General features: G+C 52.3%; 8 protein-coding genes across 8 annotated transcripts; 3 read left to right on the top strand and 5 right to left on the bottom strand.

The window, feature by feature from the left end:
* Positions 1-669: 669 nt before the first annotated feature.
* On the bottom strand, positions 670-1,859 carry OSTLU_33729 (putative NAD-dependent epimerase/dehydratase; the record flags this gene model as incomplete). The annotated part of the gene is made up of 2 exons (XM_001422246.1): positions 670-1,668; positions 1,776-1,859. The coding sequence occupies 2 exons, from the start codon at positions 1,857-1,859 to the stop codon at positions 670-672; spliced, it is 1,083 nt and encodes a 360-aa protein (XP_001422283.1).
* A 7,417-nt stretch (positions 1,860-9,276) lies between these two features.
* OSTLU_28422 (predicted protein) lies at positions 9,277-10,487 on the bottom strand (the record flags this gene model as incomplete). The annotated part of the gene is made up of 1 exon (XM_001422245.1): positions 9,277-10,487. One exon carries the CDS (start codon positions 10,485-10,487, stop codon positions 9,567-9,569), a length of 921 nt encoding a protein of 306 aa, XP_001422282.1. The 3' UTR covers positions 9,277-9,566.
* A 645-nt stretch (positions 10,488-11,132) lies between these two features.
* OSTLU_18783 (predicted protein) lies at positions 11,133-12,323 on the top strand (the record flags this gene model as incomplete). The annotated part of the gene is made up of 1 exon (XM_001422278.1): positions 11,133-12,323. The coding sequence occupies one exon, from the start codon at positions 11,133-11,135 to the stop codon at positions 12,321-12,323; it is 1,191 nt and encodes a 396-aa protein (XP_001422315.1).
* A 1,175-nt stretch (positions 12,324-13,498) lies between these two features.
* OSTLU_18782 (predicted protein) lies at positions 13,499-15,772 on the top strand (the record flags this gene model as incomplete). The annotated part of the gene is made up of 1 exon (XM_001422277.1): positions 13,499-15,772. One exon carries the CDS (start codon positions 13,499-13,501, stop codon positions 15,770-15,772), a length of 2,274 nt encoding a protein of 757 aa, XP_001422314.1.
* Positions 15,773-16,200: 428 nt separating this feature from the next.
* On the bottom strand, positions 16,201-17,172 carry OSTLU_93976 (hypothetical protein; the record flags this gene model as incomplete). The annotated part of the gene is made up of 1 exon (XM_001422244.1): positions 16,201-17,172. A coding segment is annotated over one exon (972 nt), but the record flags the coding sequence as incomplete, so codon positions are not given.
* A 162-nt stretch (positions 17,173-17,334) lies between these two features.
* OSTLU_28420 (hypothetical protein) lies at positions 17,335-18,656 on the bottom strand. The gene has a single exon (XM_001422243.1). The coding sequence runs from the start codon at positions 18,284-18,286 to the stop codon at positions 17,396-17,398; it is 891 nt and encodes a 296-aa protein (XP_001422280.1). The 5' UTR covers positions 18,287-18,656; the 3' UTR covers positions 17,335-17,395.
* A 284-nt stretch (positions 18,657-18,940) lies between these two features.
* OSTLU_28419 (expressed methyltransferase-like protein) lies at positions 18,941-20,469 on the bottom strand (the record flags this gene model as incomplete). Its single annotated transcript, XM_001422242.1, has 1 exon — positions 18,941-20,469. The coding sequence occupies one exon, from the start codon at positions 20,467-20,469 to the stop codon at positions 19,342-19,344; it is 1,128 nt and encodes a 375-aa protein (XP_001422279.1). The 3' UTR covers positions 18,941-19,341.
* Positions 20,470-21,025: 556 nt separating this feature from the next.
* Positions 21,026-21,685, top strand: OSTLU_28418 (hypothetical protein; the record flags this gene model as incomplete). Its single annotated transcript, XM_001422276.1, has 1 exon — positions 21,026-21,685. One exon carries the CDS (start codon positions 21,026-21,028, stop codon positions 21,683-21,685), a length of 660 nt encoding a protein of 219 aa, XP_001422313.1.
* Positions 21,686-21,813: the final 128 nt, after the last annotated feature.

Genomic DNA, 21,813 nt, shown 5'->3' with positions numbered 1-21,813 from the left:
GCAACCGCGGACCACAGCCTCGGTGTTGACTCACCACTGCTTTCCTCTGCGTCGAAACTACCGCAACAACGCTCTTGACACGCGCACTAACATTAAGTACACCGGTCGTGAGCGACGCCATGCGCGAGTCGAATGAGTTCGTGAAAACGTTTTACGATGATCGCCCTTGTAACATTCGGCTCGAAGGAATACTTTGAAGAAGTGACGCGGCGTAAATATTTCGTCGAGAACCACACTTTGGCATTCGCAAGTCTCGACGCGTACGAAAACAATCTGTTCTCGAGGTTGGTTGCGGTATAGGGACCGCGACACAAAGTTTTACTGAAGCTGGCGCGGTTTACACAGGCATCGACGTTTCCTTGCGAAGTGTAGAACTCGCTGAGAAGCGACTCAAACTGTTCAAACTCAATGGTGAGGTGCGCGTTGCAGATATACAGACCGATGAATTCATGCACGACCATTTTGATCCTCTTTTTAGTTTCGGAGTTCTGCATCACATCGCCGATGTACAACCCGCCGTGAAGGATATTTCATGACTCTCAAACCGGGAGGCGAGTGCAAGCTGATGATGTACGCAAATAATTCTTGGAAAAAAACTTGGAAAAAGACTTTCGTCGACTCGGGATTGGACCAATTTGAACCACAATCTGGAGTTCCAATCACTCACACTTACAAAGCCAGTGTCGTGCAATCATCAAGCTCGTTTGTGAAATCAAACTCGAGCGATCGTCGTCGACCGTCCGCGCTCGCCGAAGGGTGCGGGCGCAACGCAGGTGAGAATTCGCCCCAGTAGGCGCTCAAGTCGTTATTCGAGTACCAACGCACGGTTTCCGCGAGACCGACGTCCCAGGACTTTTCTTGTCGCCATCCGAGCGCTAAAAGCTTTGAGCAATCGATGAAATATCTTCGGTCGTTGAAGGCTCGATCGCTCACGTGCTCGATGGTCGTTTCCGGGTCGCGATCGAGGAGCTTACAGACATCCCGAGCGACGGACAAGATCGTCCGCTCTTCGCGCGAGCCGATGTTATAAATCTGCGCCGTCGTCCCGCGGTGGAGAATGACATCGAACGCCGAAGACGCATCGTCAACGTGCATGTACGAACGCGTCGCGTCGCCGTCGCCGTGTATCGAAATCTTTTCCCCGCGTTTCGCGAGGATTGAAAACTTTGGAATCGCCTTCTCTGGATACTGATTCGGCCCATACACGTTGTTTCCGCGAGTGATGATGTACGGTAGTCCGTACGAGCGTCCATACGCCATGACGAGCATCTCCGCGCCCGCCTTGGTCGCGGCGTACGGGTTGGTGGGCGTCAGGAGCGACGCGTGCTCGGTGTTTGAATCCATGAGATTTTCCCCGTATACCTCATCCGTGGACACGTGCAGGAATCGTCGAATTTCGGTCTTCTGCGCTCGCACGCACGCCTCGAGTAACGCGTGCGTGCCCTCGATGTTATTCTTCGTGAACTCGTACGAGTTCCCGAAAGAGTTGTCCACGTGACTCTGCGCGGCGAAGTGCATGACGGTGTCGATGCGCTCGCTTTGCAAGACGTAACTCAATAAATCGAACGAACGCACATCGCCCTTGACGAACCGCACGTTCGCGCATTCTTTCGCGCGCTCGAGATTTTTCAAGCTCGAGCAATAGTCGAGCTTGTCCAGGATGACAATCTGTCGAGCGCGACGAGTCGTTCGCGGTCAGTCGTTCGCGCGAGAGATGGGTGCAAAGTCCGTGCGTTGTTCGACGCACGCGCACGGGGTCGAAATCGTGCGCGCACCGTGTACTCGGGATGCCTCGACGCGAGGCGCTCGGCGACGTGCGAGCCGATGAAGCCGGCGCCACCGGTGAGAAGGATGCGCATGCGGGCGGACGGGCGTCTCGGTCGAGCGCGTCTAGATTTTCGCAGATTATCTCGACGACATGCTCGCGAATACCGCGCGCGCCTCGAGGGCGTTCGCGAGTGCTGCGCGCGATGTCCACGCGACGCCGCGCCTTTTGACGCCACTCGCACCGGCGCGCAGAAAACGAACGGCGGTTCGGCGGGGCGCGAAAGTGATTACTCCTTCGGGGGTAACCTAGGCGAGCTTCCCGTATTCATGTACAAATTACTCACCCATATATCATACCTGGTATTGATCCGACACGCGTCAGAGATAACGGGGAGAATAAAACCACAGAAATTCATGTACACGCGGCACTTCGACAAAGTCTTTCGATCGTTAAAGCACTGGTGACCCCTCTACCCTCCACGTTCTGTCAGAGGCTAGTTCTGTGAGTCTCTCAGTCTGTATTCTTTTACACCGAAGGTCGCTCCGAGGACGAAACTATCTTGTGTTTATTTTTGGATCTGGTCTACTGCATACACTTTAAGTGCGCCGATAAAGAGCTTTGACTTCGTGACAACGGCTGTCATCTACGAACCTGTTTCACGCATCAAAGTCCACCATGCTTTGAATCCTGTGGCTTGTGGCACGTGATGAGCAAGTGCCACCCGAACCTGCGTTCTATGGTGCGCACGAGAGCGTCCGCACGAGAGCATCCGGCATGGCCGCGAACCACGGCTCTTTTCTGGATGAAGCATCCAGACCAACGGGATCGAACGATCGAGGACATGGAGTCACACAACGTCGCTAACCTTCGATGGAATGTTCGTGTCGTTCAAGCCGCAATTCGTCACGTCAAACAAAGCAGCGCGCTTGAACTGGATTGAAAATGCTGGTCGATACAAAGAAGCTGTGGGGACGATACTTTGGACATCGTATTCAATATCTTACTTAGCGTACCTCGCCGTGTAGAGTCTCACGCCTAGCGTACGTACGCGAAGTGAAAATAGATTTGAGTTTTCATTTAGTGTAACTCGATAGCGGGTTTCCCATGGTGGTGTTCGGGATGGGCGCTACTCCCCCTGCCGTAGCATCGCATATTTCGTAATCGAAAAGTTAACGTGCCCATCGAGTACTAATCAATGATAGCTACTTGTAATCATCATCACTTATTGACGCAGGCCCGATTGATCGCATAGTATTAGGTATAGCTCGCATTTCGAAAATAATGTATGAGGGTAAAATAATGAATTTAATTAACGTCGACGTTTGTCGCGCCGTCGCGCGCCACTTCGCGCCGCGCGCGCGTCCGGGCGGCGCGGAGTCAACCGATGTTTCCGCGTATCGTGATATCCGACCGTTTAAGTTTGAATTCTGTGCGTGGGTGTTGACGGAACACGACCGTTGGAGCTCGATGGGCACGTTAACTTTTGGGCCAGATTCTGTCGCGTATGACGCACCCTCGCGCGCGCCGAAGCGCGTCTCCGACCGTGTCGACGGCACGGAAAGGTTGTAAGAAGGCTTCTCAGCGATCTTCAGCCTCGCTGGGAGGAGCAGAGGCAACGACGGCTCCCGCTTGCGACGACGAAGACTGGCGCGCTCAAGTGGCCAAAGATGCTCGTGAGGTTGCCGTTTCTTTGCTCGCGAACAAACGTCGCCGGGAGGTTTCTGTTTCTGATACTATACTATACTTAGGGCTAGCTCATTCAGGCGATGTGAAACGTCCGTGACGACGCGCTCATACGTAAATTCTTGCATGAATGCGCGAGCATTTGCTGTGATTTCACGCAACCTCGTTAGCGATTCGCCATCGGTGTTCGCCACAATCTTCGTTTTCTCAGCCAAATCGTGCAAATCTTCGGATATTCCGATGAAGTGTATCACATCTACTAGCTTGTCGCTGTAAGTGATCGATTTCTAAAAAAGTTGCACGAGGTAAAAACACCCCGGCGGAGTCCTCACCCTTTACCCATACTCTTGAGTCATGAACGGCCAAAACCGAGCTAAATTTAGCGAAGCCCGGGCGAACCACGATTCATTCCTCCGTGAAGGACGTCCGCGTGCCCGAAGATTCCGACGCCAGCATACATCGCGGAGTTGATGGGACGGTTAAAAAGTATCCTCGTCCTCGATCGCCGAAGAGCGAGAACTCTGATCTCGTTAGTCTCGTTAGTCTCGCTAGTCTCGTTGTGTTTCGCCGCCCTGCTATCGGTGAACAAACATGCCGGTTGGCCGCGAAAAGGCGATCCTCCCACGCCCTCGTTGGACTCGATGAAAGATATCGAGTCAGAACGTTTCGACAGAACGGCCTATTCTGCTGAAATCAAAATCGCGATTGTCTTCGGTACGCGACCAGAGGCTGTGAAAATGGCTCCGGTGATTCAAGCGGTGGCCAGATCGTCGACTCTGAGTGCGATACTGATCTCCACGGGTCAACACAAACAGATGCTTGAGCAAGTTCTGCGCCAGTTCAGCTTGCAAGATAAAATTCAACACGAGCTAGCGCTGATGAAGCCAAATCAACAGCTCGCAGAGCTCACATCGAGCGCGGTGCGCGCGGTAGACGGCGTGCTACGTTCGTCAAAACCAGACGCGGTGCTCGTGCAGGGCGATACAACGACAGCGTTTATCACGTCTTTGGCGGCGTTTTACTTGAAAATACCAGTTGGACACATCGAAGCGGGTCTTCGTACGCGTGATATCTACTCACCCTTTCCCGAAGAAGTCAATAGACAGTGTATCTCAGTTATGGCGACGTATCACTTCGCACCCACCGAACACGCGGCAAAAAATCTGTACGACGAGGGTAGACGCACGAATGTGTTTACAACCGGTAACACTGTTGTCGATGCCCTATATGCAATTTTAAAGACTGAACCGAGTGATCGAGTGATTGAGCTATCCAAAGTCGTGAAGACTGTATCCACTCTGCGCGACGTGAGGCTGTTACTTCTCACCGCTCATCGACGTGAAAACCTTGGCGAACCCATACTCAACATCTTCACAAGCATAGAGAAGCTTCTGCAAGAATACCCTGACGTCGTCGTGATTTATCCCATTCACTTGAACCCTATGGTGAAGCACTTAGCAGAACAGCACTTCGGCGTTGATACATTCCACAGCCTTGTACAGTCGGACCACGCGCCGCCAACGACTACGCACTTACGGCGATTGCTGATAGTACCACCTCTAGACCATGCAGATTTATTATTCATGATGAAAGAGAGTTTTTTCGTCATGACAGATTCGGGAGGTATCCAAGAGGAAGCGGTCACTCTAGGAAAACCGGTGTTAGTGCTCAGAGACACAACAGAGAGACCAGAAGGAGTGCTCGCGGGCGCCGCAAAACTAGTTGGTCACGGTGCAGAAAGTATATACACCGAAGCGGCGTCTTTGCTGAAAGATCCCGATTCTTATAGATCCATGTCAGGCTCGAAGAAAACTTATGGCGATGGGAATGCTGCTGGAAACATCGTGCGCATCCTCGAGACAATGTTGAGAACGCCGCCGCCAAAGACACTTCCAGTATCGTCTTCGTTTCATAATGAACACTCCACTGCGCCGTACGAGAATGTGGTCGTCGTGACGGTTTGGAAACGTAAAACAATCACACAAGTGATGAAAATGATAAGCAAACAGACGACGCTGATGACGAAAAGAACTGCCATCGTTGTCGTTCAAAACGGGGAGCACGTGGATATTAGCGACGCGCTTCATCGATGGAATAGCTCAGAGGCTTGGTCGGGTGTTCCACCACACGTATATCACGTGCATTCTAAAGTTGAAACGGGTTATTACGGTCGCTTTCTCGCGCCGATGTTCGTACAAACGACTCCACACGCAACGTTTATTGTTTTGGATGATGACGTTATGTTCGGATCGAGGTACTTTGAGAACATGCTGCGTGTCGTCGATGAAGGCTTTTTGGCGACGAGAAATGGTAGATTTTTGAACGAAAAGTTTTTAGAATTCGATTGGCGAGGTCACTGGAAAGAAGGTCCGGTTGATACGTTTGACGAAGATGATGAATACGATTTTGGAGGTCATTTGTGGGCTGGGAGGATGGTCTGGTTACAGGCCGCGTTTCGCGCGCCCCCTCCTTTACTTTACAATGCGGAAGACTTTTGGATAAGTGCTGTATTGCAAACAACCTTGGGCATCGGTACAAAGCGCGCGAGATGCCCTCGACCGGAAAATGGAGGCGATCTAGAACTTTGTGCTTGCAGCATGAAACAAGCCGGAAAGCACGAAGCCCCAAATCTTGGAAGTGACAAAATCAACGAGAGAAGATCAAAACGTCACGATGCGATGAAAACTATCGCCAAGCACTACGACTACGTGACGTTGTCTTCCAGGCGACGGTCGGCGGTTGAAGATGTTAAAAATCGCCACGAAGAAATACGTATGGAACGTTTTCACGCCGACGAGGAAACGTTGGAAATGTTTCAGCAGTGTCTTTACTGGTATTAGTAGTGACATCCTCTTCTTGGTAGCGCTCTTGCGCGCGGCAATCTCGCGACATATTCAAGAGATGTTTAGCCTTAGTAATCTAGTACGTAGTGAATAAATACTATCAGTTTTAGAGCGAACGCTATAAGTTTTCACGGCGATGTCGTTCAAGGGTGAGTACGAGGTCACTCCGGCTTCATACACGGTCGCTATCGATTCAAAGCTCACACGACGCATACGATCGCCATTTCCCATCCCCGGTGCGCATTACCGCGAACGCATCGCGCACAAATAGTGGTGAGTATGGCGAAACCGAACCCCGGGCGGTTGAAAAGTTCGTTCCCGGCTGTTGCGTCACTTGTTAAGAGGAGTACTTTGGTGACTGTTTGCGCCTTCTGCGCCGCCTGTATCGCGTGCTGGTACATTCGTACAGCTTTGAGTGAATCTCCTGTACGTGACAATAACGCAGCTCGTTCCAGCAGATTTAACTGCGGCGTCCGGCAGGCTCAGCTTCTATCGGTCGATGGAAATCCGTGGCTTTTTCATTCGGGCGATGCGATCACTTCTACTGTTAAGGCGAAGGGCACTTTCGAGCCAGCGATAAGCAATTTGATTCGGCGTCAACTCAGTATTGCAGATGGAATGATGGTCGATATAGGTGCAAATGTCGGTGTTATGACGAGTGTTGCGCTTTCTCTGGGCCGCGAAGTGGTCGCCGTGGAGGCACTCCCGGATAACGCGAATCTGTTACGCTGTAGCGCAGATCACAACGGCTGGACCACGCTGTTGAAACTACATAATACGCCACTTGCTGATCCTGCGTCAAAATCCGAACGGTTTTGTGTGTGCCGGCCTATTGGAAACCCGAGCGACGGTATTCTAGTACCGTTTACTCAGTTTGCAGATCATCCTTTCTGTGGAGGTGGCCAAAGAAAAACAAAAGGAGCGACGGGGCACTGTGCCGAAGAAATGAAGTCCATAACCCTTGATGAAATACTAGGCAGTGGTTCGAATCCTATCGCCTTCATGAAAATGGATATTGAAGGAAATGAGTGTCGCGTCTTGAAAGGCGCGGCGGCGACCTTACATGGTGGCAACCCATGTACAATTTTAACTGAGTATAATCCTGGTCTTCAGCAATATACCAATTGTACACTCATCGACATGATCGATCACATGAAGCTATTAGGTTACTTACCGCACACTTTTCAGCGACAAGGATGCTCTTTGAAGGAGCTTACATCCGTTCAGGCAGGAAAAATGAGCGCGCCAGGATCGGTGCATAATATTTGCTGGAAACCTCTTTTAGTTCCCAAACATTGCGTGAAAAAAGCGAGCTGAAACATCGTTCCAACGCATAGAATAAGTACGCTCTAAGGTGATATTCGTAAATCTGTTGCGCTCCAGGTATGACCACAGATCAAGCCCTAAAACATGGCAAGCGCGTAGGAAGTTTGCGAGGTCCCTCATACCCCACCCCGTTCATAGATACATAGCTTTCGCGGCCATAGTAGAGATAGAGCGTGGAAGGGCGAGGACTATCGCGCGTGTACGTGGCGCTAAAGGCGCGTGCACTCCTTCTGTAAAGTTTGTAAAGTAGTGTCCTAGAGTGTCGTAGACTTATTATTTAGGTCGACCGCGCTCCTGGCGTTGCCGTGTCGTCAGTGCCGTGCGCCTGGCGAGAGTTAACTACGATTTGTACTCATTCATGGGGTTGCAAACGTGAGCACTGGTTGTCGAAAGTTCGCACCGCACCACACGAACCACCTGACTCAGTAAACCCGGTCCAAACACCGAACGGGTCGCCAGTCGTCCGCCCCTGTACAGTAGCAGGGCGCACGACTAATACTCGTTTCGACGCTTCAGAGAAGAACCTACGATCGGCATTTAGCTTGGAAAGAAGGCTTCATGATCAATATCTAGGCGTCGAGTAGACGGAAGGCATGAAGAAGACGTCTTCGAAGCGTCTCACAAAGTTTTCAGTCTGTCCCGTGGGACTCATCTTAACTTATGGTGTGCTGAAACTAACGGGTCAAAGTTTCGAAGGCGATCTGCACGTCAATAGATTCAACGGTTCCGTTAGCGCCTTGTACACTGACCGTCGGGAATCTTGCTGGTTTCAGCGTTACGCTGATTTCCACGCGAACGCTGTGCGACGATCGCAGGAGGGTCAGTGCGTACCGTCCTTGATATACGTCTGCGACAAGCTCTGTGGGGGTGTAGGTGACCGAATGAGTGGTATCATGAGTGCGTTTTATCTCGCCGTCGTATTGGATAGGGCATTTTTCATTGAGTACAAGTCTCCTTTCCCGCTAACGCACACTTTGGTTCCGAAGACAGTTCGATGGGACCATAAACATAAAAGCAAGCGCGTATGCGCTTCGACGGGGTTCAAAGAGACCGAAATTTTCATGGTGGATTCCAAAGTCCCCTCAAAGGACCTCGAAAGGATCGAAGCGTTGCAAAGAGCTGGAACACCCACAATTAGACTTCACATCAACCGGTACTATGTCGGAATTTTTTTGTGGTCAGATCCTCATCAGTCTACACGAACACGATCTGATGGCGTGGCCGAATATTTTAAGGGCAAAATGACGCAATACCGTAGTTCACAGTGTGGAAGCACGCTTGCACATGATTCGAGTGCTGCTCATACTTTTAGTTTTGCGTTTACTAACCTGTTTCACTTTGCGCCCAACGTCAAACGTCGAGCCTTAGAAATGCTTCAAGAGCTTCGTCTTCAAGACAATTCACCTTTCATCGCCGTCCACGCACGGATCGGTGGAAAGATGAAACGTTCAAATCGAGTCGTTGGTTGGATTGACCCGAAGCGCCACGATATTGAGGATGTGACAAAGTTTTTTGACTGTGCAGAAATGAAGCGACAGCTGCTCGTGGAACACACACGCGATAACGCAAAGGATTCGTTGACCACTCATGTCGCTCCAATAGTTTTATTTTCTGATAGTGACGAACTAAAAAGTTCAGCTTTGGTGTCGGCTCGAGGCGTGCGCACTGTGCACAGTACCAATGTTTTTCACATCGACAGAAGTTGGAGCGTCTTCAAGCGGAGTATGCGAAAAGGGAATATGGATACTTTTGCTGAGCTTTATGTTCTATCTCAAGCATCGTGTATTGTTGGATCGAATAGTACTTACAGCGGCTTAGCTTCCTCGATCACGTTTCCTCCTCACCCGTGCTTCTCGTACTTTGATGATTGCACGAACGCGCGTTGGGACTTTTGGACCGCCACTGAACGTCGTGTCTAATGCCGCAACTCGAAGCGGATCAATCTACTAGACTGCGTTGGCGACTCCAAGGAGACTGAGCGCGTGATCGAGAGAAGTACGAAAACGTTCAGGCGGTATCATAAAGTCGCGTTTCAGTTCGGTCAGACAGGCACTTTCAAAGCACTCCGCAATGGTCTTCGTAACGGCGTGCGTTTGATCGCCGAGAGCGTACGTGTGGAACAATCCGGCGTTCCGTGCGATTTTTGCGTAGAGCTCATAGTACCAAACCGTCGAAGGAAAGAGCTCAATGACTGCGCTTTCTCGTTGCATGAATATAACGTTCGTAAGATCGGCGCCATGCGATGAAATGAGCAAGTCTGTTTCTGACATGAGGGACACTTGCTCCTTGAAAGAAAGCGTATCGAGCCGAACAGTTTTGTACCAAAGTCGACGCTCATCCAATATTTCTTGTAATTCGCCTACGTTAGTGACACGTCTCTTCTTTCTATCAATCAGTGTCACTCGCAAATCCGCTCTGTTTATTCGTTTCGGGTTGATTTTGAGATTGCCATACACTCGGTCTCGAAATAATTGAGCGTCATATGGGCCTTGAAGTAAACCTATCATAGTTCCAGCGACGACAACTCTTCTGGCACAAATAGGCGATGTCAACTCGTCACCATAAACGACCCTGACGTCGCCAAAGATCTGCTGAGTCAAACTATCAATCCAACTTTGAGCGGGCGGCCGCTGTCTAAAAATTATCACGACAGAAGAGCTATCCGAATTCTCTAGCGTCCTGAGAGCGCTGTGAAAAAAGAACATGGCAGATTGCGCGAAATGAAAGGGATTTGCGCCGCGTTTGTCGTCTGGAGCGATCACGAACAGATTCGACGTGTGGTTCTTATTGAGAGCGTGCGTGAAAATCACCGGGTCGACTTTTACGTCCACGTACGCCCTCAGTGGTAGCTGGTGAAACTTTGACATATCCACCGTGGGTAAGTTGGAAAGTCTACTGATTTCATGCCCGTCCGATTTGAGCGTCGTAAGCGCTGTCGAGACCAAAAGTCCACCACGTGTGACGCATACATCTTCTAACACGCAATACTCGTCGTAGTCGGGCGTCGTGAAGCAACTCGAATTAGTTCTCTGTGACGTCACGTACCTTTGAGATCTGAGCTGAGTAGACCCGTAGAAGAGCGCTGATGAGAGGAAAAACGCACGCATCATTCGTGTTCGCTCACGGCGTTTCACCGGCATCGCACTGTCCTTGACGTCGATATCTCGCTCTAGGGTGTGGAATCTCACGTATACCGAAGTGCTATCAACGCCCGTTCCGTTGTTTCACGCGACGCCATATCCGCGCAGCAGCTTTAATGCGCATCCAAAGTTAAAGTTTCATAGTAGAGCGCATCGAGTTATCGTGAGCACCACTCGTCTTAGAGTACACCACGTGTCAACAAGTGCGGCGTGCCTCTCGATTTTGAAATTTCTGCGCAAACGAGGGCGCCTTTCGCTCGTTCGCATACTCGTTCCACTCCGCGACGCGTTCGATTTACAACGGCACGCTCATACACATAGACTCGGGTAAATCGCAGTGATTATGAGCTTTTCGACATGTCCACCGCAGCCATGAAAACCTCCGCACGTCGGCTCGGTTTGCGCGTGCTGTTGGCTTTTTGGTTGTTGAAGTTTGTATTGTCTTTGCAGTTCATAACACGCGGATGCGAGCGCTCGGTGAAGTATTTGAGCGAGATGTGGATGCGAGAAGATGCTTGGACGCACTGTCGGAACTGCTGCGGCGACGTGAGGGAACGAATGCTGAAGTTCAGTTCATTTGGCTTGGGTAAAGACGTCGCGTGTTTCACCATTCATCCGGAGGCGACTTCGCCGTCGTCGTACACCTTCGTCGCACGCAGGCGTGAACCGCTGAATCGTAGCTACTTTAAAAGTGCCCTGCGGTTTCTCCGAGACGTCGCTGTGGAACGGCGACAGAACCAAGGAGAACGAAGCGACGTGGCTCTACGACTCCTTTGGGTGATTGACGACGATGCCTCTATGCCGAGGGAGCTGAAACGGGAATTGAAATCCTTGAACACTTTCATTCTGGCGCATTCTATCAATGTGGATTGTTTCACCGACGAATCAGTCGTGCTCGCGCCAAACTTCCACTTCATCAAGCGCGACGGGTTCAAACCGTTGCTTCGGAATCTGCGTGAACGTGAGATTCCGTTTGATGAACGCAAATCCGACGTATTCTGGAGAGGCTCGACGTCTGGTATGTCAACAAAATGCGAAATAGAAGAACCCGCTCGCGTCGACGTGAACGAAAGGGTTACCGCGTGCGTTGAACTTCCGCGCGTGCGAGCGGTGCAATCATCCATAAATGTTCCTTGGCTCGACGTCGAGATCACGCGAAGGGTACAATCGTGTAAAGGACAAACAAATGTACGCATTAGCCCGCACGTATCGGAACAGCATTGGATCACGCACAAAGGTATCCTCGAAATCGATGGAAACGTCGACGCGTGGGGAAACCGTTGGCGCATGGAAAGCGGGAGCGTCCTGTTCCTCGTCAAGTCAAATTTCAAGCACTATTACAGCGACAAGCTGGTAGATGGAGTACACTACATCGGAATATCTGGAGATTTGCACGATTTAGTGGAAAAAACGAAGATTGTGGCGAACACCGATGGCGAATCGCTAACGAAGTTGCGTGATATCACAGCAAATGCTCGCGCGTTGATGCAAGAATTTACGTACGAGCGCGTCGTCAAGGGCGTTTCCCATCGTCTGAATGAGCTAGCCTTAGGTATGGTATAGTATTAAATATTACGATCTAGCGACAACTACTGCCGAATTCTTTCAGAGCGGCGAGTAAAACCATCGCGCGAACCAAGCGCGAACATCTTGATCGTCAGCGCTATCGACAGAAATTTCCATATTAGTCGACGTTGGGTGCTCAAAGTTTGAACACGTGAAACCAAAATTGAGGTCCGGTAGAAAGTTGTGAAGCAAAGCGTTCTCGGCAAGTACACCATTTTCGAGCATCAGACTGAAATACGCCTGGAGATCGTACTCTGGCGGCGTTCTTCATAGACACCTCGAGGTGCGTCAATGCGTCAGAGCTTCCCAGGCCGACGCTGAGTAGAACGTTTGTTGCACATCTCTCACCGCACGGACGTCCAAGCGCGAGATGTCCCGGTAGAACATGGAATGCGCGTTCTTCACCGCGCCAACGTTGCAGTTCCTGATATCTCCGTTCAAGGTACTCTTGTACTGAAACAAATCGCGCGTGTCATCCACCGCGCTCACGTCCCAGTTCGCGATCGGCACGCTCGACGACGCGCTCCCGCCGACGTCGCCCCCGTGGCGTCGCCGCCGAGACAGTTAGCGTCGGCGATCGCGAATATCAGCGACCAATACGTCATGAACGGCGACACGTACCTGCTCGCCGAGCTCCACGCCGTGCGTGCCCCTTCCGCGCGCGTCGTCCCGACGACGCCCGCGCCCGTGGGCACCGTCCGCATCCTCGTCCGCGAGAATCGCCGCCATTCGCGTTTCGACGCGTTCTCCTTCTTCGCGCGTCGCGCTCGCGCACCCGCGTCGTCGGCGTCGTAATCCCTCGTCGCACAGCGCGCGACGATCGGTGCCGCGCTCGGCGCGCGAACGACGCTCGCGCGCGCGCGGTTCTGGGGCTAAAGTTTCCACGTCGGTTTGGACGTTAGGCTCTCCCTCGAAGGTGCCATGGGTGTGTAGAGGGCGTTTGGGGCGCCGAAGGGGGATAACCGCCGTCACAAGGCGTGGGGACGTTCTCCGCGTCCGCTACGCACGACGCGCGCGAGATCATCTTCACCGCGCACCCGGATCGACGCACCGAGCGAGACGCGCGCCTCGCCGACACCCTCCTCTAAAACGGACCGCGACGGCTCTGTTTCGCGTGACGCTCCGCATTACGAGCGACCGCGTCCGCGGGGACGCGGCGCGCACGTCGCGTGATGTTCGCGTGCGATGCGCGGGCGACTCTGCCCGCGCATCGAACGCAGCGGCGCGCGCGACGACGAGCGCTTCCGATAGTACTCGTCGCGCTGTGCGCGTGCTGGCTGTGCAGAGAGCGCACGCGCGAGCGCGCCCGAGAAAGCGATGATGTTGCACTCCAACGTAAAAAGTCGCGAGTGGTCGTCGAACCGTGCATCGGAGGTCGGCTTGAAGCGTCGATAGCCGACGAACCGGAATCGATTCGCTTCGCTACGTTTGCCTTTGCGCGGAACGCTGGCAAAAGATGGAGCGTGGAAAGCACGAAGATAGCTTTGCGGCTCATGTACTCGTCGTTGGCGAGATCGCAAGCAAGGAAACCGCCGTGTTTACACGTGTACACGGACACGCCGGGCGTGATTCCGCTCAAGACCACGTTTGGCACAGAGGTTGACGTAATCACGCACGCGTGCGACTCGCAGTCTTTTCCGCCAAACGCTTACACGAACGTCGGGCCGTGGGCGGCGCTTTCACGAGCGAAACTTGATGCTGTAGAACATTTAATGACGGTGTTCGGTGCGAGGGTGATATGGATCGATCTCGACACTCTCGTCTTCGTAGACTTGGGACAGACGTTCAGGCAAAGCTCGTCGTGGGTCGTGGGTTACCAAAGAGGCGCGCACTGCGAGGGAATAAGAGCATGTTTTCATTCCGCGCACTCTTCGGTTCGACCGGAATTCGACGCACTCGGAGATCTCTGGTCGCTCGATCGCGAAACAATAGCAAAGGTCAGAGACTTTGAACGGAGGAGGATTACGTCCAGCGCGAGGACGCCACCGAAATACGATTTACAAACGTATTACGGACAGATGCTCGAGGAAGAAATGTTATCGAGCGATGTGTTGCTGCACAAACTTTTGTCGAGTCATAACTTTGGTTTCTTTTGTTCCAACTTCATGCATCCGACGGTTGAAAACTTGGAACTTTCAATTGACGAGGAGGGGAATCTCGTCTGTCCTCGACGGCCGGATGTCAAAATGGGCGAACGCGTGGGCGCGATTTCGTTCACAGCCAAGACGTTTCAAAGTATGTTTTCCGCAGACGGCGATGTATTCGAAAACATAGCGCATCCCGGAGCGCGACGATGGCTGCGCGACTGGTTTTATGGTCCTATCGCTAGAGGGAGCAACGGCTCGGCGCGCCCCGGCGTCGACAAAAACGTCGATTCAAAGCCGAAGACTGATCACGAGCGAATGGTTTTCACGCCAATGAAGCCATCGAGCGATAGGTACGACGACACAGATATCGTTTCAGTTAAGCGATGGTACGGTCGGCTCGGCAATAGGGTACGGATATTTGCGATGATGCTCGAGGACGCGCTGGTCCGCGGTTGTCACGTGCGCATACTCGACGACATACTACCGGGATGGAGATCAGAAAATACGTTTTTCGCAAACAAACAGATCGATGGTGTGCGGAATAAGCGTGCTGCGAAGAAGTGTCAGAAACTGAGCGGGCGTCGCTGGTACGATACGTACCTCAAATCGAAAGATGCGCTTCGTCAACAGAACGGTTTTGCAGACGACCGAATGTCTATACCAGACGGGTCTGTCGTAACCAATGCTATCTCGCGTTACTTTGAAACGAACGTGACGCACGCGTTTGGTCGTGCCTGCGAGAGTGTCGGCGATGATGTGCTCGCGGTGCACGTGCGCGCGGGAGACATCGTCAGCGGCTCCTACAGTCGTTGGACGGGTCATTTCGTTGCGAAAGAGCCGTCAAAGCACACGACGTACGGACCTTTTCCGACGTCGTACTACGCGAGCGTGCAGAGTTACGCTTCGGAATCGGCATTACAAGTGCGAGTTTTCTGCGAAGACTTGAACAATCCAACGTGTATGTTTTTTCAACAGCTCGCCGCGGTACTTCCAAACGTCACCATGAGACTTGGACGGGACTTGATTTCTGACTTGGTGGAGTTTAACTGCGCCGCTCGCGTAGCGTTTTCGTACGGCTCGTTTCGAGATGCGCTAGTTCTAAGAAATCGTCCTTTACGAACGCACGACTTTTTCTTTGACAGAAATGAAGCCGAGACTACGTGCTCGCGCGCGTCGCGTGGATCGAGCGCGCGACACCGCCGGTATTTCTTCGCGTTGAAAAGCGACGAAATAGAGTATCAAAAATGGATTCGCCGGAATAACTGGCGCAACACGGCGAGGCAGCGCCACTTGGTTGACAAACACTATCAAATTGGTTTCGTTGAATGCGAGAACCGTGGAAAGGATTTCTTCGGGTAGGCTGAGAGCGGTTGCATCGGCTCAAAGTGGCATAGTGCTTGAAACTAATTAAGCGTCTTGTGTCTGTCAGTCATAACCACCTTTGCGAGAGGCGATTGTCCGTCATGGTCGTCGGTTCAGCCGTGCATAGGAATCATTTTAGCGATAGCAAAGGGAGCGAATGGTACACGATCAAGGTGGTCGAGCTTCTCACGCGACGCGGCCACGACATCGTGCAGCGGCTGAGCGCGCTCCCGGATGACGATTTCGTCTATCTGGCGAACGCGCGGTACTTTTTTCCCACTGGCGGCGGGTACGGAGGACAGGCGAGCATTTGCGTCGAAAGACTCGATGGAACGTCGAGCTGGTGGCGCTGGTTTCGTCATCGAAGAGTTGAGCGCTGACTCGAAAGGACGTGCCCAGTGATTTACAAGAGTGTCTGTCACCTACTACGAGTTTGGGGAATTTTCCACACCCTCAATACCACCATCGAAGCGAATGAGTGCGAATTCGACGCACATTTTGTGCAATCGTGAATACTTGATATTCGGCTCTTTGTGGAAAATGTAAAAGTTTTCGTCGTAAAGGCGTCGTAAGAAACGTTTCGCCACCGGCTCGCGCGAAGGGTCGAGCGCGCCGCGGCCGAAAAGTTGTTCGCCGACGATCAGAGAGAGCCACGATTGATGTATTTCGTTCAAGTTCGAGTCAATCGTGCCCGCGTGTATTTCCACGAGCATTTCATCGACGCGCACGTCGGCGTCGAACCAGCTGCCGTAAGTGCTCCATTCGCAGCCTTCGCAGTCAATTTTTAATACGTCTATCGTCCTTCCTTTGTGACCGAGCGCGACGACGATGTCGGCTAAACCTTTCAAATCGCTCCCATCGGGTTCGCGCGCGCCTCCTAATCCCAATGGATGAAAGTGGACACCACACGGTTTGTTTCGCGGGTTCGACACCGTGTGATCGAACGCGTGTATTTCGCGCGCGCTCGACACGTCCCGCGTGATCGCTTCTTCGAAACTAAAGTCATCGAAACTTCCGACGCTATATATCAAACAGTCCGCACCCTGCGCGCGCAGACGGTTCGGGTCGCACAACCCCTTCCCACCCTCGCCAGCTGGACCGGCGCGCTCTTCGCGCGCGCACGTCACGGCGGGCTCCACGTTGTCTTGGTACCAACCATCGGCCTTCTGCGTGCCTCCGCGCGAGACGGTGTCGAAAAGCGCGTAGCGCTTGAGCTTATCGGCGTTGATCGCGTTGATCGCGCGATCGAAGGCGGCGTCGACGTCTTTTGCGATCGGCGCCGTCGAACGCGTCGGCTTCGGTTGTACGGACGAGTGCTGTTCTTCGACCCGAGCACGCGCGAGTTTGGCGCGGCGATACCGTGTGAACAGGGTCAAACACGCCGCGAAAAGCAACAACGCGCTGATTTCTCGCGCGCGCTTCGATCGTGCGAGGACGGAGCCGTTCGAAGCGAGGCGAAGCGTGAAACGAACGACGAATACTGGGGAAAGAGAAGTGAGGTGAGTGATTACGCACGTGACGAGAATGATACACTATGATGCGATTTCGAGACTACATCACTACACGTTGAGCTAGAATCTACGTACGATCGATCGCGCCAAATCGTTTCCGCCGACTTCTTCACGACGCGTAAATGTCCCCTCCCCGCGACATTTCGCTGTAGTGCTTCGTCGCTCGAGGCAGCTTAAAGTGCAACAACACCTCCTCGTCCGTGCGCACGTCCGCGACGCGTCGACTCGCCGCGCTCAGCGCGTCTCTATGTTGCACGCGCCAACGAAACTCGATCGAATCTCCATCCGCGATGCTTTCGTAGAGCAACGCGGGCCCGGTGTAGTACAACGAATGATAAAAGTGTCGTCGGTCGGCGACGTTCGCGGCGATCTTCTCCATCGCGCGCGCGAAAACGTCCAACCCGGGAACCGCCACCATGAACGCGTTCCACACTTGTTTCGGCCCGCCCGCGAGTTTGTACACGCGTCTGTCGTACACGAACAACGCGTCGTGGCGCATATCGTGGGTCAATTCGTCGAGAGACTTCACCAGTAAAATGTCGTCGTCCATCCAAGCGCCGCCTTCGGTGTACAGAATGCAGTACCGCAATAAATCAGCTTTGAACGCGAGTGGTTTTAGTGCTCTGTACGCGCGTGAATATTTTTTGCAGTTCGTTTCCATATACTCGGCTCCGCCGTACGCGTCGTACGTCTTCACCGTCCACGTCGGGTTGAGTCGCGTGGTGATTTTTAACGCGAACGACGAATCGTTCGGTAACGTCAGGGTGTGCAATGTGTGAGGCAAAGCAGACATTGTGTTTTCGCCATTCGTAGTCATCGGAAACGCCGGCACTGTTGCGTCGTTCCAATGACTTTGTATACCTCGCCGCGACGCGTGAAGCAAAAGAAGCAGAATTGAGGTGGTTGCGAAAGGTACCAGCGCGAGCGTCCATGCCTTATTGCAACGATCAACTCGCCGATTGGTTGAGCACAGCTTGTTCCGAACGCCTCCGCGTTTCATTCCGCGCGATGAGAAATTCGCGACGAAAAAGCCCTCGTTCGTGCGCGAAACGTTTCGTTCCGCGAGTTGCAGAATCAGCCGACTCGTCTTAATAAAAGCTCTTTACGTGCGACGACATCGATGAGCACGTGTGTCGGTAAGGTATCGGTGTTATTCCACCGGCACACCTGTGGGCGCGCGCACGGACGGCTCACAGCGACCAGTGCAACGCGGTAGGATGGGCGACAATGCAACGCCGGCTAGAGGCCCGCAGCACCTGCTGAAGGCTTTTTCGGTACCAGTGTACCAGCGTGATCTGGCTGCCTCCACCTGATAATAAATGACAGATTCTGCGAGATATACCTGATAAATTGTGATCAATCGGGCCTAGTGCGTCGATAAGTGATGTCGATTACAAGGAGCTATAGCTTTCTCTAGTCTGAAGACGTACCAATCCCTTTGAAAGGTTGGGTTTCCTCACTTTCGACCTTCTCGAGATACTCTTGAAATGTGTGCAGCGCATCACTCTTCACATTACCTTCATTCAACCTCTGGTTGCTGGAATCTTGTATGTACTCTGAAGATATATGACTTCACATCACGTTGAAGTGATTAGAACACTCGTGAATTTCTGCTGGACCTGAAAAGTTCCTCTTAAATTCTAAGCTAAGTCTAAGCTTGGGAAACATCTTTCGTGAAGATGTCCCATCTTAAGATGCCGTAACGTTGATGAATATTCTAAACGTGGTCATGGAAGCAAAAGCACTAAATGTGTCGTGGTAGTCCTTCAACCAAACTTGGGTGAATCCTTGTACTACCAATCTAGACTTAAGGGAACCATCTGGTTTTACCTTATCTACCCATTTGGATCCACAAGTATTCGCACCTCTAAGTCCTGCCGCATAAGGAACGCACGACAAAAACACTTCAAATGAGTTGGTTTCAAAGTAGTTAATCGGGATACGCGATGTTTGTAGCACTCGCTATCTCTATCAGCTTTGGGTCGCTGTCGCCGACGAGTCTGTGGTAGCGCGCGTGAGCGCCATGAAGGAAGCGCTCTTGACCGGCTTCTGGACTCAGACTGGCCAGGTTGCTTGTGCGTGAACGGCAAATATATTTGCTTGACAAAAATGCGTAGCATGGGTATCACATGTGGCCTTAAGTTTATCAAACCACGCTTTCAAACGGGATCCTCCTCTCGGAAGCGTCTGCTGAGGATTTTTTATTGGATGGTTGGCTTCGATGTGGTACAAGCGGTATCCGTATCCGTCAAGAGACTCTAGTATCATCAAGTAATCGGCATCTGTCCACTTGTACAAGTAATATGTCATCTCAAAGAGAATATAGCGCACTGTGTAATCCTTGATCAAATTCTGTGCAGATGCGAACACACTCGGTTCGAAGCCTTCAACGTCGACCTTCATGTATAGCACGTCTTCTTTCACGACTTCGTCTATGGCGACGGCATCATCTGCAGAGGCCTGCTTCATGCTCGACTGCGCCAGTCCGGCCTTTTCTTTGTTATGCTCTTCAGCGTTTGCAACAAACGACATGTCACTCGAGGCAGCGTTCCAGCCATTGAATATAACATTTTTAGTGTTTGAAACAATCTTGTTGAACACTTGTAGCCTATCACGGAATCCATTTAAAGCGGCCGATAGTTCGATGAAGTACACGTGGTCTTTAACAGGCTCAAACGCGAACGCTCTGCAGCCGGAGGCGGCGGCGAGCAGAGAGAAATAACCAGAATTGGCACCTACGTCCAAGACGAGGACGGCGGGGTTGCAGAATGTCGACATGATTTTGCGCGCGCATTCGGCTTCAGTGTCTACATAAAATGAACCCGCGTCCCATACGTGCTCATTTATATCGTGGGCCGCAAGTGGAATTTTATAAGGCACGGTCATCCAAAACGGTTTATCTTCAGCCTGCATGTATCTCAAGCCCACACGTATACCATCAGAGTTTGCTTTCGGACCGACGTCGCGCAGCAGCTCTCTCGCCCACGTTGACAGATCGAAGCGTCTACTATCCGTGACTTGGTTTGTGAACGTTTGAGAGTCGACTCGAACCCGTCGATCGCTTTGAGCAGCTCGTGCGTACTCTCGCACCACCAGCAACGCGCTCACGACGGTGAAAATCTTAGCAGCGGCAATATATTTTCGAGTTGCGCACATTTTCTGGGCTGCTGTGACGAGTGACATCAGAATCTACAGGCGAAGCTCGCACCGTCTAAGTGCGTCGATAAGTGATGTCGATTACGAGTATGAGGGATAATGACTCATGAGATGAACCCAATCCCGCATTACACTGGTGCTAATGTTAGATAATCTATGAGAAACCTTGGGTTTATGAGTCGCGATGGTTGCCGCGCGAGCTTGTCCGATGCTGACTCATACACGCTAAGTCTATATGTAGGTCTAGGTCGTGTAGTATAGACATAGGCGTTAGAACCACTATAATACGGGATTGGCTTCATTCATGTGCTTATCTCTCATCACATGCCATGGGATTTTGACTCGTTCAGAGCAACATCAGTAGGGTTTCAGTGACCGTTCATGACTCAATAAATCGTTGACCAGTCATAACTCGCCAACAGGGACTGTGCCGAGACGCCGAGCTCCCTGCGTCGCCATCGCGGCAGACGTCGCCTCCCCGCGCGACGACGGCGGGGGGGGGACGGCGCCAACGCGGCGCGGGACGCCGTCGCTGCGACGTGAGAGTCGCGACGACTCGTCAAACCCGGCCGCGACGTGATATATGCAGCCGGAAGATGCCGGGGAAGGGGTGACGGTGCCCTCCCAGGTTGGCGATGACGCGCTCGGAATCGTCCCCGTCGACGAGTACGAGACGGTGTTTTCGTTTCCAACCGTCGGAAAGGACTCTGAGCTGTGTGTTACGCGATGTCACGGGTTCTGGCTGACATTTTACGTGGACGATACTCGCTCTGTCAGTGGCCAAGGCCCGCGAGCGAACAAAACCAAGTACGCCAGGAGCATGCGAGCTTTCAAGGTGCGAGCTTCCAAGCGCGATCCGCCGAAGTTTTTCGTATCGACACCGCCTGCGGGATTGTTCTCACATCGAGATATCGTTTGGCAATGTGATGTTCAGTGGCCTTACGAGAAAAGCGCGAGTAATTGGCTGCACGCCGTGATCCCGGCGGAGAGGTTGCTAGATTTCCGACGCGGCGTGCAGTGCGACGCCGCCACAGAGTTCCGCGTTTATTCTAGATACAAGAAAGGGAGGGGAACAAACAGCGTGGGGTCATTATACACGAATATAACCATCTGGCATTGCTTTTGTGGTCCTGAAGACCATTCGGTTGATGCCAAGGAAAAGTTTGCCAAGCTCTGCAGCGGGAAGGCGAAGCGCATCTCGAGAAAGGTGGGCTGTCAATGTCGTTTAGGGTTTAGGGTTTAGGGTTTAGGGTTTAGGGTTTAGGGTTTAGGGTTTAGGGTTTAGGGTTTAGGGTTTAGGGTTTAGGGTTTAGGGTTTAGGGTTTAGGGTTTAGGGTTTAGGGTTTAGGGTTTAGGGTTTAGGGTTTAGGG

This window comes from Ostreococcus lucimarinus, chromosome 18 (assembly GCF_000092065.1).
Source record: "Ostreococcus lucimarinus CCE9901 chromosome 18, complete sequence".
NCBI classification, from domain to species: Eukaryota; Viridiplantae; Chlorophyta; class Mamiellophyceae; order Mamiellales; family Bathycoccaceae; genus Ostreococcus; species Ostreococcus sp. 'lucimarinus'.
The sequence above is the reverse complement of the archived record's forward strand: the minus strand, read 5'-3'. Positions and strand labels throughout refer to the sequence as shown.